Here is an 18545-nt window from a genome sequence, read left to right as displayed (position 1 = left end):
GAAAGCCAGAATATTCCCAATGATCCTTCAAAAAGTGAAAGGTAGTGGAAAAGACTCTACATATGCCAAACTAGTCTCTGCACGTCAAGTTGAAGGTGATGACAGCATGGTCATAAAAGGGAACTATTTCCAAAAATCAACCGATAAGCACTCGGTCACAAGAAAACTTGACCGTGCCCTCCAACGCCTTAGTGCAGCTAGAAAGCTTAAGTTGCGTCGAAAATCAGTAACTTCTTCAACTAAGACTTCCACCGCCGGCAGTGATAAGGACAAAGATGAGGAGGATTCAGATATAAGTGAATCTGAAAGAGAGGAGAGTAAATCAGGAGTTTCAATTAGCGTAACAGCAGACAGTGGATCTGAAGAAAGTGAAGGATCAGGTGACGATGAGGATAAAATGTCATTAAAACCTTCTGAGGGATCATCCCGAAGGAGTAGTACTTCTCCATCTCAGGCAGATAAAGATTATTTGAAGGTAACTTTGGATCAGGATGAAACCAATGAAAGCACTGTAGATTCAGATGAAGAGAGAGACGAAAACTTAGATGAGTCAGAGGAGGAAGCACTTTCCATTTCTAAGTCCATAGAAAGTAGGCAGGAAGAGTCAGCAGATGAAGATACGGAAGAGGAGGAGGATAAAGAATCTGAAAGTGTTCGGTCGGAAAAATCTAGTTTACATGGCAAAGTATCAGCCTCTGAAGCAGAATCCAGGGCATCTTTGAGAAGCTCTGACAGGAAATCAGAAAGCAGCAAACAAGCGACAGAGGATTCCAGTGTAAGGAGTGAAAAGAGTGATGAGGCAAGCAGAGAATCTGCAGAAGCAAGTGAAAAGAGTAGTTCAAAGTCTAGCTATAGGTCAAAGAAGTCATTAGTTGACAGTGAGGTACAGAGTACTATTGAGGAAGGATCAGAAGATGACCAGTCAGCAGAAGAGGAGGAAAAGGATGATATTAGTAAAGCAAGTGATGTTGACAGTCAAGCAGATAGAGATGACTTAAGTGAAGCATCTGAAACCAGGACATCGGTAAAAAGTGAAGACAGTCACAGTAGGAGCAGTCAGCTTACAGATGCACAGAGTATTGTAAAAAGTGATGATGATGATGAGGAGGAGGAGAATGAGAGTAATGATGATGATAATGATGATGTTGTTAGTCATGGAAATTCATCTCTCGGCGATCAAAGTCAAAGCACTATCGCCAGCCAGGAAGCTGATAACCTTTCCCAGTCTTCTCATGATTCTGAAGCCCAAAACTCAAATGAAAATACAGAAAGTAAAAGCCTTAGCAAAAAAGGGTCATCCTACCAATCAGATGAACAAGACACTGGTCACGGATCGGACTCTGATGTGTCTGTTTCTGAAGCTGCTGGTGACTCCACATCATTCTGAAAGTGAACAGCAGGTAGACATAGCAAGTGACTGTGATTGCAGTGCACCTGTGTGACGCTATCCTAAAGCTACTCTCTGTCTTACTGGTTCTTATCTTCATCTGTCTGTTGCTTTATAATTAACAAAAAAAAACGAATCTTTTTTTTTACAATGATTAACCATATTTCTTTGAGGTGTTCACAGGTATGTATATTTATTCAGAAGATTTTTTTTCTCAGTGGCTGATAAACTCTGAAACGCTCTCCAAACACACATTATATATGTAAACCAATCTGTCTGTCTGTCTATCTATCTATCTATCTATCTATCTATCTATCTATAGATAGATACACACACACATATATATATATATATCATATAATTTTTCTTAAGTATCTATATTCTACTTCCATCAACTTTGTATTCAGTCTTTGAACTATACATGCAAGTACTGGCATGTCCTCTGTGAATCATTTATATCAATTTCATTAACAAGTGCTTATTCATTCTAAAGACAAGCCTTGTGGTATTTTATCTGTAACAAACACATACTACATTACCCCAGATAGTCCTAAAATATTCTATTACATATTTGCAAGTGGAACTAATGATGCAGGTGATTTAATGATAGTCTACACATGCCATATAGCATACAGTCAGTCATTACACCAGGAAGCCCACTGCACATATTCTGATCTGGCACTTTCAAATACAGCACCCAGCGTTCAGTGTAAAATAAGCAGCATAGTTCCTAACCAAGAATCTGATCCCCAATCCGTTAGTGACAGTCAGGGCCGTAGCTAGGGTAGTGCAGCCGGTGCCATCGCACAGGGCTCCACAGGTCAGGGGGCGTTATTTGGGCCTGTCAAATTTCTGTTTATTATCATTCTTGCTTGTAGCTTCCTCTTATTTCATCCCCAGCATCTCCTGGCTTCTCCTATCTCTTCCCTGGGCCTTCCCCATGAGGCCATGGCCCTTTTTTGGGTGCATTATGTCCCTTTGAAAAATGAGGTGGGTGCCAATGCTCTTTCTGGCACAGGGCACGAAAAAGTCTAGTCACGGCTCTGGTGACAGTTGAGGTGTAGTATTAGTAGTGAGGGTTATGTGGCACTGAAGCCTTGCATCCTCTTTGGATGTGGGCACCTCCAATTTCATAGAGCCCATTGCTGCCAATACTACATATACAGTACATCAGTATATATCCAACAGTATTGCTAATTTGAATAAACATTACATATGTTAATGCTCCTGTTATGCTGTAACACTTTTAAAGACAACAATTACATATTTATTTATTTTTTAACACTGAAGATAAAGGAAAAAAAATAATAATGTTACAGCTATATTGCTTTCTACATCTATACTAATAATTACTGCAGAGGTATAGAAAGCTGCTTTTGTACAGTGGCTTTCTGTTACACACATTGATGCACACACATCCTGTAGAAATAAAGATTTGTACTTTGTTACCAAATACTTTGCTGCTCGGAAGCACGCTTTCAGCCACTCTAATCTTCTCATTTTCTACACCATTAAAGATGCAGAGCATTCCCTTCTCACCTGTGAGCTGCATGAGCCTCACGGAAGCCACGCTTTCTATGACCCCTTACTTTGGGAAGCGTGAGTTGTTGGAGCGTGACTCTCATTCCTGATCAGCTTACATTCTGCGTGTAGCAGAGGATAGCATTTTCTATTATACTTTAACTCTTTCCTTCCACTTCTTCTGCAGCTTGTTTTAATGTTACCTGAATATTTGTTGCAGTGAAGCAATATCACAGTGCGGTGTGGACTATAGCTAGTCCTGTAACTTAAAACTTTTACTACTATTTTGTATTTAAAGTAGCCAAACATAATGGGGCTGATTCTGAGTCCGGATACATTTCTTTTCACAGCTGCAAATAGCAAGTTGTAGCACATAGCGCAAATTTACGCCTGTTGCGCATCCCTGACTGAGTCAGCCAGATCTTTGCCAGATCTGGTCTTGGGTGAAATTGACATTACTGGGCAGCATCCATGCAAGAGATCTGTCTCCTGGGAGTATCATGGGCATCTATCAATAGCTCCGTGCTAATCTGCCTTCTGCATACAGGGAAGGGAAGCCTGTCTCTGATGATTATTATTCTTCTTATTATTATTATCCTTTATTTATAAGATCTCTTGCACCTAGCATGGGGCTGAGGCAAGAGCCAATACTCATGATGACAGTTACGGCTGTGGTTGAAGCAGAGTGGATTCCCGCTTGAAGCCACACGGATCCTTGTATTAGCATATAGCAAACTTGGCTTCCACGTCATCATGCAAAAACAGCCACTTTGCACCCGACTCAGAACAGCTCTGATAAATATGTAAAGCAGCCTAAATCCAAACCAATGTAATAGATTTTACTTAATCACTATAATGCAGGTTTGATTAGAGATTTGCCATTCTGATCACTAGAAATCCGAATCCACCAAAATTTCATGAATCCGCACAGATCCAAGTTGTGGCTTTGATCTTTCCGTGGTTCGGAATTCAGATTTTAAATCCAAATTTTGGGTTTTGGATTGCAAAAATTACGTGATTTTGGCTGTTTTAAAAAAGTTTTTATTAATTTGTTATAAAAAAAAATAAAAATGTAGATTCAAAACCAAAAAACTTGAGGGTGGTTTGGCTAAACCAAAACACAAAGATGAATCCAGATCCAAAACCAAAACACGGGGGTCAGTGCACATATCTAGTTTTGATACAGTACAAAAAAAAAGTACACAAGTGCTCTGACATATGGGCAATTATACAGTCAAATCTCAACAGCTTTAACCATAAACTTTAGGCAGGACAACGTTAAATAAAGATGGTCTTATTTAGATGACCAGAGCTGTTCATATACTTCTTTTGCAACCATGGAAAAATGGGTAAATTACATGAATCAGAATTTAAACAAAATCAAATTAACACAAATGTCAAGTAGGTCCCAAATCCTAGAATATATTAATATATGAAAATTAAGCAAATCTTAACTTTTTTTTACCATATCTTCAATCCATCAGATAGGTCTGATTGTGCAGTGATTATGTCTAAATATATTAAATTACTTTATTAATTAAATTTTAAAAACGCTAAAAACTAAATTAAGCTGGAATTAAAATTATGCAGTTATCTGTTATAATTCTGATGAAAAGCCATTTATATATATAAAACATTGCATAATTCTGTGTTCATTATATTACTTTATCTAATATTAAACAGCCAAAAGCATTGTTAATGAGGTGCCTCACGGGATAGTTAGATAAGTCCTGTGGTTTGTCTATTCATAATTATGCAAATAGCAGGAAATTAATTGTAATTACATATATTGCAGATCTTAAACTGATTGCATCTGATTTAATAAGGATACATTATAAACAACTCATTGGCAATCAACTTGCGTGCTCTAGGAAAAAAGAAAGCTGCGAGTCATTAATTATATGTTTTTACTTTTATAACTTTGTGGTTGCATTATACTCCTAATTGAATTTACTTTCATTGGTGACAAAGTAATATGTAAGTAATACATACAGTATATATCTATCTATCTATCTATCTATCTATCTATCTATCTATCTATCTATATATATATATATATATATATATAAACACAAATGCATGCATATGCACATCCCATATTTACAAACCTCCATTATATAACCAGCTTCAAATACTCCTAAGAATTGTGTTTCTAAAAAGAACACATGGCATATGGATACATTTGTAAGGTAATACATTTAGAGGCAAGCACTTAGCCTATATGGTATTATATGTGCTTGGTAGTGGTATAAAGATAAATGTTTAGGATTTGTCTGACTGCTTGTGTTTCCCTTTTATTCAATAGATTGCTAAAAAAAAGCGAATCAAATTAGTTGTGGATCGGGAATATGAAACTAGCTCTACTGGAGAGGAGAGTGCTCCTGAATCCCAAAGGAACCGTCTCAGTCACCCAAACATTCAAAACAACGTAAATGGGAATATTTATATAGCCCAAAATGGGTCTGTGGTCAGAACCAGACGTTCTTGCCTTACAAATAATTTAAAAATGGCATCCCCCTCGAGGCTCGGAAAGCACTTTAAAAAACTAGACAAGCTTGGAGTGACGCAAGAGGAAAACATCCAGTTGAATACATTATCAAAAGGAGCTTCTTTCAAACATAACACTAGATCATCTAGTATAGCTCTGGCCTCTAGCACTGGAGTGGCCAAAAACATAATAGCTAAGCTTGGGGACAATAAATTAAAAAGCACAGACGAACAAGAATCAGTTGTTGATAATGAAGACATCAAAGAGCCATTGGAATTCCACAGTGATCAGACTCAGTCAGATGAAGAAGAGCTGTGGATGGGGCCGTGGAACAATCTTCATATACCAATGACAAAACTATGACATTTTTAAACACAAATTTTGATTTATAATAGACTACACTTTCTATGATCACAATAAAAAAATTGTATTGTGCACATAAATTATATTACTTTTTCCAGTTAAAAATACTACAACATATTTGTATTTTTTACCCATTAACTTCCACCAAATATGTTTTTGTTTTTTATTATTCCTGGCTAATAATTCAGTAGTTATACATACTTTTATTTAATGTGTTGCTAAATCAGCAGCAGAATACCTGGTTGATTTTTTCCCCCTTTATTTCAAATTGCTGTATCTCTAATGCATAAACACAAGGGACATGTGATTTTTTTTTTATCCACAGTAAAGATAAAGAGAAAATTTAAAAAAAAACATTTTTTTTTTTACATTTTATCTGAAACAGTGCCTGTTGCCCACCAGTATAAAAATTTTTAAAAACACCTAAAATTAGATTGGAATCTCCAGAAATAATAACTGCTTTACATAACTGTGCATGCAGTGAACAGGATGGAACATCTCTTACTAAAATGTGTCCCTTTATTTCAAAGGAACTAGTTTTAATTTTCATGGTTTTTTTTTAGAGTGTTTACCGATAGTTAAAAAAATAGTTGGTCAATGCTATCAAGCAATCAGTTTCATAACTAATCAATGCTTTACCATACCTGCATCAAACATACCTAATGTACCGTCCACAGTAGAGGAGATTATATTTATTACAGTTCTACTGTGTAGCCTGAACATTTTAAAGCCTACTGGGTGGTGTAAGATGAAATTTGTACTTGGGTATGCCATTTTACTATATTCTATTTGTTAAAAAAGCATTGGATGCAAAAAGATAATATTTTTTATTAAATCCGTAACCAACATGATTTAATTGTATGGTTGCTTGTTAAGCCATGAGTCAGACAGCAAGTATTAATCTCAGGGAATTTTATCAGTTGTGCCGATACCATTTTCTGTTCAGGTTCAATTGTGCTGGCTACCCAATATGTCAAGTGAGTGCCCAACTTTTTTTCATTAATTTAAAGCTAGCGTTAGACATACAGTGCTAGTTATTTTCAACTAATGTTTTTCACAAATCCAATACATAACAAGGTTCAAGGAGTTGAACTATTATAGCCTTTCATAGCCGAATAAAACAATCTATCAAAGTATAAAAATTCCATAGATGCTTTGGTGCCAGCTTTTGTAACCGTGACAAAAAAATCATAAAGGATATGGATCTGTTATATTTTTCCAATAAACATAATATCACACATAAGATATTTTAGAGGAACATTGAGAATTGCATAGAATACAGTGTCTCTGTCCACACAGATTTATCCATACATAGTACTGAAAAAGGAGGTAATAATGTCCAGTAGCAAATAAATAAACAAAAATGTACAATGTCAGGAGATAAAAACTGAAAAAAATAAAAAAGAAAGATCTGGAATATAATAGGAAGTTTAGCCTTAAAAATACTACATAGGCATATTGTGTTGAATAAATATTGGTACCTGAGGCTCAACGGGCCTGTAACACATGCAGAAACACTAGTTCACCATTTTTAAATGACAGACCCATTCATTATTATTAGCGACCTGATGTGGCCTCCTCATATACAATAAACTCCAAAAAGTGAAACTTTTCGGAGTATGCTTGCAGGAACTGACACCATCTTCAGAAGGCATTAGCTCACTGAGGCCTCCTCCCCTCTATTGGAAGTAGTTCCAGAGTGCGAAAAGGGATCAAGTGGCATCCCTCCTCCTCCTCCAGCAGCCCTCTCTGTGCACATGCATGTACACCTAGACAGTTTGGCAGTGTAATCTTTTACAGTTAAAAATTAGAAATAAAACTTTAGGTGATAGGGATTGTGGGCTAGGTGCTTTTCAGAGCAGTTGTACCACAAATAGAGCAATGCTGAATTGCGCCGGTACTTTATTATCCACTATCACAACTCTCAGAGTTGGTTACTTAATTATCAGGGGCTAATTGGCCCTTGATAATGAATAGACCCCATAATAACATACTTCCAGTGTTAAAGAATATTATGCTAAGACCAATTTTTAAGAAAGCATTGAAATTGTTGGTATAATCCGAATAAAGTATATGTTGAAATACTATGCAGTAATTACTAAGATTATAAAGTGGATTGAGAGAGAGTTACTCACAGTAGACCATACCACCACTAAGCTTAAATTTATATATATATATATATTTTTGTTCCACATAAATAATTATATTTCTGTTCCATTTATAAGTCGTAGAGTAAATCCTCAACAGCAAAACTGATGATACTAATTGGTACGACATATAGAAATGTACACATGTTCCTCAAATCTAAAACAACCCGAAACAGCATACAGGCTCCTGAGGTTGAATAAAACAAAGTACGAGAAAATTAACTTTGCATCACTGAGATATTTCGTTTATCTTCACCCATTAACTGTATTTATTTAGATATGACTTAAATAAATGATTTTACAGCTTGCTAAAAAAAAAGTGTGTTTTTCTTTATTACCTGTACATATATCCGCATCTATATGAATGGTTTATTTTCAGTGAAAATAAGTTACCTGTACATTTATAAATGTGTATATCATGCTCCAAAATGTGCAGCAGTTAAAACGTTATAAAAAGCAAGAAACCACTACACTCACTGGACTTCGGCAAGTCTAATTGCAGGCACTTTAAATCAGCAGGAGATGAGATGCATCCGTGTACAGCAGTTTTAGAATTACCTCCGTCCTCAGGTGCAAAAAAATAGGAGCACATAGTAAATATCTTTATATTTACACAAAGAGCTGCTAATTAATGAATACAGGTGAATCTCATAGCCAGTTATAATTAACCTGTTTCTGATATTAGTATACTTCAAAACCAACTGCCTCTATACTTATGATAGATAGATAGATTGATAGATAGATAGATAGATAGATAGATAGTCTACATTGACAGCATAGCGAGATATGAAATGTCGACATATAAATTGTCTGCATTAGTGGTTAGGATGAGGAATACACTTCCCTGAAAAGCTCATTGAGGAAATATTTACATGGGGGTCTATATATGTACAGTAGTTTAGCATAATTTAATTGATACTTTTCACTGTATATATCGCATCAGTTCGATGGGAGATATAGCTTTCTTAAGTAGCAATTAATGTATACTTACGTTTCCGGTGATGCGTTCCGATATCCAGGACTCCGGCGGTCCTGTCTTCAGCTGCAGTCCCCTTTGGGAATTGTGGAGGTGAAGGAAGGTACTTCAGAGTTGCTGCAAAGGATGCTGGTCTAAAGGGGTATGAATTGCTGAAAGCAATTGCTTTCATCTAAACTGGGCTTTTTACTGATCTATGAATAAGACCCCCTGGTGAGAATGGCAACAGTGTAGACTTGTTCAATGTCGACATGATGAACAGTCTAACATGCTCAATGTCGGCATAATGACCATCTCAGAATTACCGAACCCGCTTTTATAAAAGGTGGTAATATAACAGCCTTGCTATTGGATTGTCAAATTAATACATTATTTGATAAGCGACTCAATAACGATATTTACACCACCTGCTTTCTGTAATCATTGATCTTATGCTTTAATTAGTGACAGACTTACTTTGGGGTGTCCCAGGAGTGGATCCAGCATAAAATACAAGGGGGGCACCATAATAGGGGAAGTGAGGGTAGCAGTGTTAGGGACATTTGCATGTGCTACTGAGAAAGGGGTGTGTCTCGCTGCAAAGAGGCGTGGCCTCACAGGATAAGCCGTACCTGTGACCCACACACCCCGTTCTTGTCACGCTGACAACAAGGCTAAGGCAAGCTATGTCCTACCTGCACTTGCTGCCGTAACAACTTGCAGCAGCTGCCAGATGGTGTTCTAAGCTCCTTATGGTGGGTACACACTACACGATATGCTCAATGAGCATATAGCGATATCGTTCAGCGCCGGGCTCTCTCCCCCATTCCCTGACATGCAGCAACCTGACGAGATCGTCAGGTTGGCCTGCATGTCAGCCCGATGAACGATGATAACGAACGACCAGCGGGAACGCGCGTCGTCGTCATCGTTCATCTTTTTGGGGTTAAAAATGGACGATAAAGTGGACGACTGAACGATAATGATATCGTTGTCGTTCAGTCGTCCACTTTATCGCCCAGTGTGTACGCATCTTTAGTCTAAGGGGTCTATTTACTAAGCAGTGTTAGTAGACAGAGTGAAAAGTGATAAGAAAGTGATAAGGTGCCAGCCAATCAGCTCCCAACTGTCATTTTTCAAACACAGCCTGTGAGATGGCAGTTAGGAGCTGATTGGCTGGAACCTTATCACTTTTCACTCTTTACTTTTCACTTCTCCTAACACTGCTTAGTAAATAGACCCCTAAATCTTGGAAAGTTTCGGACCTGTCTGGAAAACAGATTGGTTATCAATACTTGCATTTAAAAAGTGTCAAATTATTTAGATTCCTACCTCCTTATGAAGTAATAGACATGAATCTCTCTCATTGCCCCCTCCCTGAATATCTCCCTTGTTGCAGAGAAAATGGTACTTGTAGAGCTGGAATGAAGATACACAGAAAGTATTCAGAATGACAACAAACAGAGTAAGCTACAACGTAAGGGCAACAAAACAAAATATCTGTTAAAACAGCCTTCTTTAATGAATTGTAAACAGCAATGTTCGATAGATAGATAGATAGATAGATAGATAGATAGATAGATAGATAGATAGATAGATAGATAGATAGATAGATAGATAGATAGATAACACATACACTTATATACACACACAGTAATATATTAGTTTTGCCTTAAACACTGCCAAGTGTCTGAGACCACAGCTGATCCTGTAATAGGTAACCTACTAGGGGGTCCCTTTGACATCACTAACATAACTGATTTTTATGGGTTTTTTTTTATATAAATAAGGATGGGAAAGGGCCCCATATTGCCTAGGGCTCCATAGGGTCTAAATTCAGCTTTGGATGAGACTTGTATCATAGCAATTACACATCCTAATATCATACAAGCACCTACAAAAGTAGCATGGTTATGGTTATGGGTACTTGCTTACTTTCCTTTAATTTTATTTGTAATTATTATGGTCACTGACCAGCTAAATGCTCCGCTTACCTATACAGTTCATGATCATCAACACATTTTAAAACATTGTCAACAAATCACAACAACTGCCATGATTGTATTTGGTGCCTGTCCTAGTGATGTCTCATCAAAAGTTTAATAAGCATAAAAGTTTAAACGGATGAAACATAAAAATGTGTTGTAGGAAATGAATCAAACTGATGTAAGTGGATCATTAAATTTTTACGAGTGCATGTGCACAGGAAAATGGGTCAAGGACGGGAGGACTGTGGAGCCTGCATATTTGGATTGCATTACTAGGTACTGTACATCTGTTAATTATTTTATGAGACATTTCTGCTCACATATTTCAATCCTGACATGATACATAATGCCCAACTGGGGTTACAACTTTCGTTACCAAATCAAAATTGAAAGACTCACCCTATTGTTTCTACTAAAGTGTATACAAGGAAAACATTACTACAGTATATCAACTAGTCAGTTAAATGCAAGAGAGATTAAGAAATGCAATAAAACTGTATTATGTTTAGCCTAATGTTGTTGCTACCATCTGTAATTGTATTACATAATTTACTTGATATGCCCATGTGTGCTTTTCAGTAGGGAAGATTGGTTAGCTACTAAGCATTAAAACATACCTGCTACTACACTGTATGGGCAGCCATTTTGTTCTCTGTTTTATAATGGCGGCAGCTCAGTTTCTCTTCACAGGTTATATTTGTGCCCTTTAAACGCTTATGTATTATTAACCATGTCAACTTTTCAATCACATATATATATGTTTCGTATATATATTTATATATACAGTCAAGTTGTGGAATAAGCTTCTACTACAGCATGCTTAATACCTGGTGTAAACAGAGTACAGATGGTCACCTACTGCTCTAAAAGATGGTGGCTGGGCTGCAAGAGGTACTGACTTTTCAGCATGTTCTAGAAGATAGATGTGATTCTTTTGCACCCTCTATAGTGACATCGCCCCCTGAGCTGAGTAGCCTGGAGCTGGTACTACTTCAGTCAATCCCCATGTCTGTAACTTTACTGTTATATTGGAAAACTGTCCAAGATACACTATGTAGACAAAAGTGATTGGACACTGACAGCATATAGATCAAGATTTTATTAATGTCAGTACTACTTAGGTCCACCACGTGCAGTCATTACTGCAGACACCCTTTTAGCAAACTGTCCACAAGTTACTGGACAATAGCAGGTCACTGGACACTGGACAACAGTTTTGCCACTCCGCAAAAGTACAGTGACCAACTGTGACACTGAAGTAGGTTGAGTCGGCCTAGAACATACCTGTCACTCCAATTCATCCCAGAGGTTCTCAAAGGGATTAAGATCTGGACTCTGAGCTGACCAGTCCACCCAGTTTACCGAATTTTCTGTATAACAGTCCATGTTGCCCTGGAAACATGAAAGGTGGCATTGTCGTCCTGATAAAAACATTTGTTGTTTCCGTAGAACTGCCAAAATGTAGGGAGCTCAAAGTTATCGAGAACAACTCTATAATACTTCTTGTTTTATACCTTCAAGAACACTTGTCTGCTGCAGGAGCACACTGTTTCATTTGCGCTGAGGTGTCCAATCACTTTTGTTTACATAGTGTATTTAGAGCTGGGTGAGGATTTTTGTACGTGGTATCATGCTATTTTATTTTTACTATCTTTTATTTTTTTTCACACATTGCACCATTCATGGGCCCAGTTCTATTACAATTGCACAGTATGAGATTCTCCATGAAATGGGACCAATTGAAATGTATAGGCTTCCAGCAGGGAAGTGATTTTCACGGGCGCACTGGAGGCAAAGTAATTACAGCTTCATACACAGTAATGAAACCACATTGTGAAAACAGTCATGATGTCTCCTCACACCCATGCTTTATTTAAGCCATTAATAGGGCTAAACTGAGCTGTAATTTAGGAGAAAGCAGAGCTTTTAATAAATTAAAATGGGGATCCTAATGGGGTTGGAAATTGGACTTTGTGATGTTTACAGATATTCACTGCTTCTTAGCATGGAGTGGTTGCATGTGCTTTGCTATGCCCTGGGTGGGCTACTGAAGAACACTAATACAACACCAAGGTATTTTGTATTGAGCATTAGGTGTGCTTTAGAAATAATGTTTTGTCATGAAACACTATACTTGGAATGAATTGGGTGTGGTTAATTTTATGGTACAATAGAAGTATTACATGTTATCTTTGCAACTACTCCTAAAATTACTTTAACCGAGTCTTTAAAGTTCCAGCGATTGTGCTGGTAAACACCAGAAGCTTGCAGCATAAGGAGGAAAATAAACCATGCATATAACCAGGTATAGGAAAAAGCATTCAATGGGAAAAATCACTGACCCTTTCATTTTTGGAGATTTACAGGGAAAATCTCTAAGAAGGCACCCTGCACATGTGGCTTAATAAATTCCAAACTTTTGAATGGATTAAAGAATCACCTTCCCTGTTTAAATAATGATTTGGAAGAATGCAGGCGTTTCTGAATGGCTGTGCAGCAATCCTGACACAAGAGGTTTGGAGCTGAATGGTCAATCAGGAACCTAAGGTGAGTATCTCATAATTGTTAGGCATCCTGGACTCCAGACCCCATAGCAGTCCTGGATGGGGAGTGTATGTGCGTGGGAGGGGTACGGATTGAAAGATCTACATAATTTTGATAGGCCAGTGGTTCTAAAACTCGGTCCTCAGGACCCCACACAGTTCACATTTTCCAGGTCTCCTGGCAGGTGCACAGGTGTACTCATTACTCACTGAAACATTTAAAAAAAATCCATAGGTGGAGCTAATTATTTCACTTGTGATTCTGTGAGACCTGGAAAACATGCACTGTTTGTGCACTGTTTGGGATCCTGAGGACTGAGTTTGAGAACCTTTTTGATAGGCAGTCAATAGGTCGACAGTGTTAAATGGTCGACACACAAATGGTATACATAGAAAAGGTTCTCATTCTTTTTTTGTTATTTTAACCCTAATTCTCACCCTAATCCTCTCCCTAGTGCCAAACCCTACCCCTAGGCCTAACCCTAGCCTAACTCTAAACCCTCCCCCAAGTGCCTAACCTTTTCCATCCCCTCCCGTAGCCTAACCCTCCACCAAGTGCCTAACCCTAAACGTAACCCTAATCCTAACTCTAACCATAAAAATCATGGAAAACCATGTGTTGACCTCTACTGTGATGACCATTTTTGTGTCAACCTTTTGACCACGTTGACCTTTTAACCATTGACCATGTGACCCTGTAGACAATTTGCATGTTGACCTATTAAGTGTCTATCTAGACACTGTAGATCTTCCATCCAGTGTCGGACTGGGACATGAAGGGCCCACCAGGGAAATACAATCCCAGAGGCCCACCAAGAGGCATTGCCAGTTGCTGGAAGGGGTGTGGCCACCCAACAAGAGATGAGTGGCCAGCCATTATAGGAGCAGCATTTATAGTATATAAAGAAAAAAATGTACCTTTCAAATAAGTCCAGTATCGCTTATACTACTGTATTTAAAAGAACTACAGAGATAAAATGTGTATCAATCACCATAAAAAACTTTAATTATATTGATAGACATATGCATGAATGACTAGAAAAATATAAATAACAGAAAATTAAACTGCAGCATTTGAATATCAGCACATATATTAACCTTAATATCTGTTGTTTCCCACAGGGTATCCGGTCATTAGATCTACATTGTCTAGATAGACAATGTTTGGGTAGACAATGGAAGATAGACAGGCATTTTAAAAAAATCAAACATATGCAAGAATAAATAGAATTATAAATAACAGAAATTGAATCTTCAGTGTATGAGTGATATCACATAAACTAAAATAACTATTGTAATTCACAGTTATGAACATATTTTTATTTAGTTTAAGATAGAATGTTTGATGCAAACTCAAAAAATATACCTCAAATTCTTTGATATTCCAAATTCACACTACACAGCAAATCAGTAAACAACCTTTATACTGACAAATGTGAATAAATACAAAATATAATTATAAATAACAGAAAATTAAACATCGGTGTTTAAATGACAGCGCACACATTATCCATCTTAACTGTTGTAACTCACAGTTATAAAAACAAGCCTCACAGACAACCGGCAGTCATTACAACACAACGCCAGTCTGTGTAGTCCACACACACCGGAATGCAAATACCGTGAAGAAGACCAGGAACCAGAGCCTAGTCCAGTCTCCAACAAAGCCAGATGACTGTATCTGCACTCCTGGAGTCCGGGTGAGAAATAATGCTGCTACCCTGAAAGCTCATCATAGAGACTCCTGGTTTAAAATATCGTCAGGTAACAACAGTGTGCAGCAGAGTTGCAAGATGACACCCGCTGCAACATCTCACCACTCCAATCACACTTTTATGTGACTTTTTTTGCTATCTATCAGATAGGGACAGCATTGTCGGTGTAATGGTTAGCATTACTGCCTCACACCACTGGGTTTAATCCCCACCATGGCCCTAACTGGTGTAGTTTACATGTTCTCCCCTTGCTTGTGTGTGTACATGTGATAGGGAATATAGATTGAGTTCCACTGGGGCAGGGACTGACGTGAAAGGCTAAATATTCTCTGTAAAGCGCTGTGGAATATGGACCTAATTCAGCAAGGAACGCAAAGGAGAGAATGCATGCACTCGGCCAATGTTTCCACACTACATATGCATCGCAGTGCGCGTGCGCGAACTACCAGTTGTGACGGGAACTGCTTCTGCAGAGGCTACGTAGACCCAGAGCACAGTGATTGACTGGAAGTGCCATTTGTGGGTAGTGACGGAGGGTGGTCGGGCGAATGCAGGCGTGCCAGTGCGTTTCAACACCATAGCAGGGGCGTGCATAAATTATCCACTACAATACCATATACAGCCTGAGGCCTGATAGCGTGTGCTGAAGTTAGCATTCCTGAGTGAGGTCTGATCTGCCTTAACAGTGCATGGGTCCGATGTTACCGATTATTTTGCTATATTGCCAAAGTATACGCACGTGAGTAAGGGGAAGTATGCGTCCTTATGTTGAGCTGTGATCGCAATGCGAGTGCAAACATTTGCATTTCACTGCTGATATTAGCAACTGTGGTGCGTGCTTATTAGCAGAATAGCCATTCTTGCTGAATTAGGCACTATGGGCCTGCTTCAGACCCGCTTGCAAGCGCTATGTGCTTGCAAGCGGGTTGATGGTGGGGCATTGCTCATGCGCGGTGTACGCAATGCGCGTGCGCAAGCCCCGGAGCGAGTGAGAAATTCACTCGCTCCGGGGCTCGCTACAAATGGGGCGGCTGTCGATGTTGATCAACAGCTCGCCCCATTTTGTAGGCGGAGAGGGGGGGTGACTGGCCAAATGGAGGCATTCCCAAAGGAACGCCTGCAGTTTGAGGGCGGCGCTACTGACATCACTAGTGATGTCAGTAGTGAGCTTCTGACTCTATTAGAGCCGGAAGCTCACTGGGGCTTGCGGCAGACGAGACCCTACCGCAAGGGTCTCGTCACAAGCCTGATGGTCGCGAAGGTCGTGGCCAACGCCACCATCACCTGGCCGCTCGCAAAAGTTGTGGGTGGTCACCCACAGCTTAGCGAGCTGCCAGGAGGCCGGTTTATTAAAAAAAAACGGCCGCCCTGATTCAGAGCGAGTGCTCGCTTTTTGCGAGCGGCTCTGAATCAGAGCCTATAGTGTGCACTATATTATTGCTGGCACATTGACTTTGCACAACTTAATAATACACCCATTGGTCCACTTGTATTTATAAATAATACATCTATAAAGTAAGTTTGCATAATCAATTTTGTTGGTGGGGGCCCCCACAACCTAGTTGCCCCAGGGCCCACCACAAGCCCTAACTAGGCCCTGTCCATGCTTGCTGAAACAAACTATTACATTGCTATTTTGCTAATCCTTTTTATTTTGTTATAATATCGAGAGACACACTGAAAGTACATGTCAGTAAGCATAGACAGAGTGTGATCAGATGTTGCCTGTATGTGGCACTGGCTGCTTGCATTTTTCATAACCAGCCTAGTCCTGTAATTATAAAATCAAATATTTCCAGTAATTCCAATGATTACCTTAGTGGCTTAGCATAGTTTAGTATGCCTTCCAGTCTGCTGAGCTAGGGTGTGACTGTGGTCTGTGCTGTGTCCCAGGCTCCTCTGTGTCTGAGCTCCTCCCCCTGCTGATGTCATTGCTTGAAGCAGTTTGTTGCTCCTGTCAATCATTGATGGTTCAGGCCACCTCTCCCCGCCCTCCCCTGACGTCATCACCGCTGGCATCATGTAGCTGAGCCTTGGCAGCAGCAGCTAGTGGTAAGGTAAGCCAAGCGAGAGATGCCCATGGCCCGCCCCCTCCCTCCACCCCCCTTCCTCCTCCAGCCGCCGCCGCATCCAGAAACAGTAACATCGGAACTTAAGCTCTGCCCCGTGACATCACCACTGATTCCGGATGAAGGGAGCATTGGTGTAAGGGTAATGTCTAAATCCCCTTCACGGAGAGGACCCTGACATCATGAGCCAGTGTCCAGCGTCATTCCCTGCAATCCAAGTAGGCATAGAGGGGGCATATAACCATGTGGCGAGCGTAGCGAGCCACCGTGCCTGAAGCGTGGCGAGCGCACAACAAACTAGTTTAAGTGGGGACAAAGTATTTCTGTAGCTGGCTTTCATGGGCAGGAACTGTACTTCCGCCCTCACTCACGTCACTTCCAGGTCCCTAGCACGAAGGGGAAATACAGCCAACCTTGGTGTTAGAGGCCCCGCAGTTTACCATGTACTGCCCGCCGCCTGGTGCTCACAGCCCGCTGGAGCAAATCACCCGCGGGCCGCTGACCACCCGCCTATCACCTTCCACACTGAAAAAAAAGAAAAAACAGCGCCGGTTACAGCGGTTAAGCCATGCCCTCCCGCAATAGTGGGCGTGACTATAAATCACCAGGGCCCACCAGGGAATATCCCGAATCCCCGGCAGCCCAGTCCAAGCCTGCTTCCATCCCTGTACTGTGTGAGTATGCAGGGCTGTTGAGAGATAAATTAGACCCCGGTAATTGGGTTTGTGGGGCCCTAATTAGTAACTGCATGCTGAAGGGGCGTAATTAAATCTACTTTGAAAACCCTGGTCCACCTATTCCCCCAGAAGGGCCTGGGGACAATGGGCTCGATTAAGACCCACTCACTAGATGCGTATGCAAATTCGGCTAAGTGAAGGCATGGCAGGCGATCGCACGGCAAGGCATTAGCACGCCCAATATGTCTTAGTGTGCGATCGCTTTGTGTATGCAGTTGCCCACCAGCCTGTCTTAAGATGCCCACTTGTGCACGTCATCTCCAGGAAGTGTATGCAACCATCGGTACATCGGGTACCATCGGATGCGATCGCAGTGCTTGAGGCAGACCATACCCTACCGCAAGCACTGCGAGCATTTCAGTGTAAAATTCAGCCTGGTGACGTGTACTATGATGCTGGCTCTAAATTATGCACGCCTCTGAAATGGCGTTGAGACGCTCAAGAACGCCTGCGTTCGCACCTCCACTCCCCCATTTTTAATGGCCAGCCCCTGTTACCACCCATAAACGGCTTCCCCTGTCACTCACTCTGCTGGGCTGTCTATGTGCAGGGAGTGAACACTTCCCGATCTCTCACACTGGTTCACGTACGCGCATTGCGTACGCATCCGCACAATGTGAAAATCGCCCGGC

At 40.1% G+C, this 18545-nt stretch overlaps 1 protein-coding gene across 1 annotated transcript in view; it reads left to right on the top strand.

Annotated features, from left to right (window-relative positions):
• The window catches only part of PCDH15 (protocadherin related 15), a 1543840-nt gene extending 1535660 nt beyond the window's left edge, over positions 1–8180 (top strand). The window contains exon 36 of the mRNA XM_088459638.1: positions 5214–8180. Coding sequence (XP_088315764.1) covers positions 5214–5759 — 546 coding nt within the window. The 3' untranslated portion in view covers positions 5760–8180. The remainder of the gene's footprint in view (positions 1–5213) is intronic.
• The last annotated feature ends 10365 nt before the right edge of the window (positions 8181–18545 follow it).

This window comes from Taudactylus pleione, unplaced genomic scaffold (genome assembly GCF_031769625.1).
Source record: "Taudactylus pleione unplaced genomic scaffold, aTauple2 ptg000918l, whole genome shotgun sequence".
Classification (NCBI taxonomy): Eukaryota; Metazoa; Chordata; class Amphibia; order Anura; family Myobatrachidae; genus Taudactylus; species Taudactylus pleione.
The sequence above is the reverse complement of the archived record's forward strand: the minus strand, read 5'-3'. Positions and strand labels throughout refer to the sequence as shown.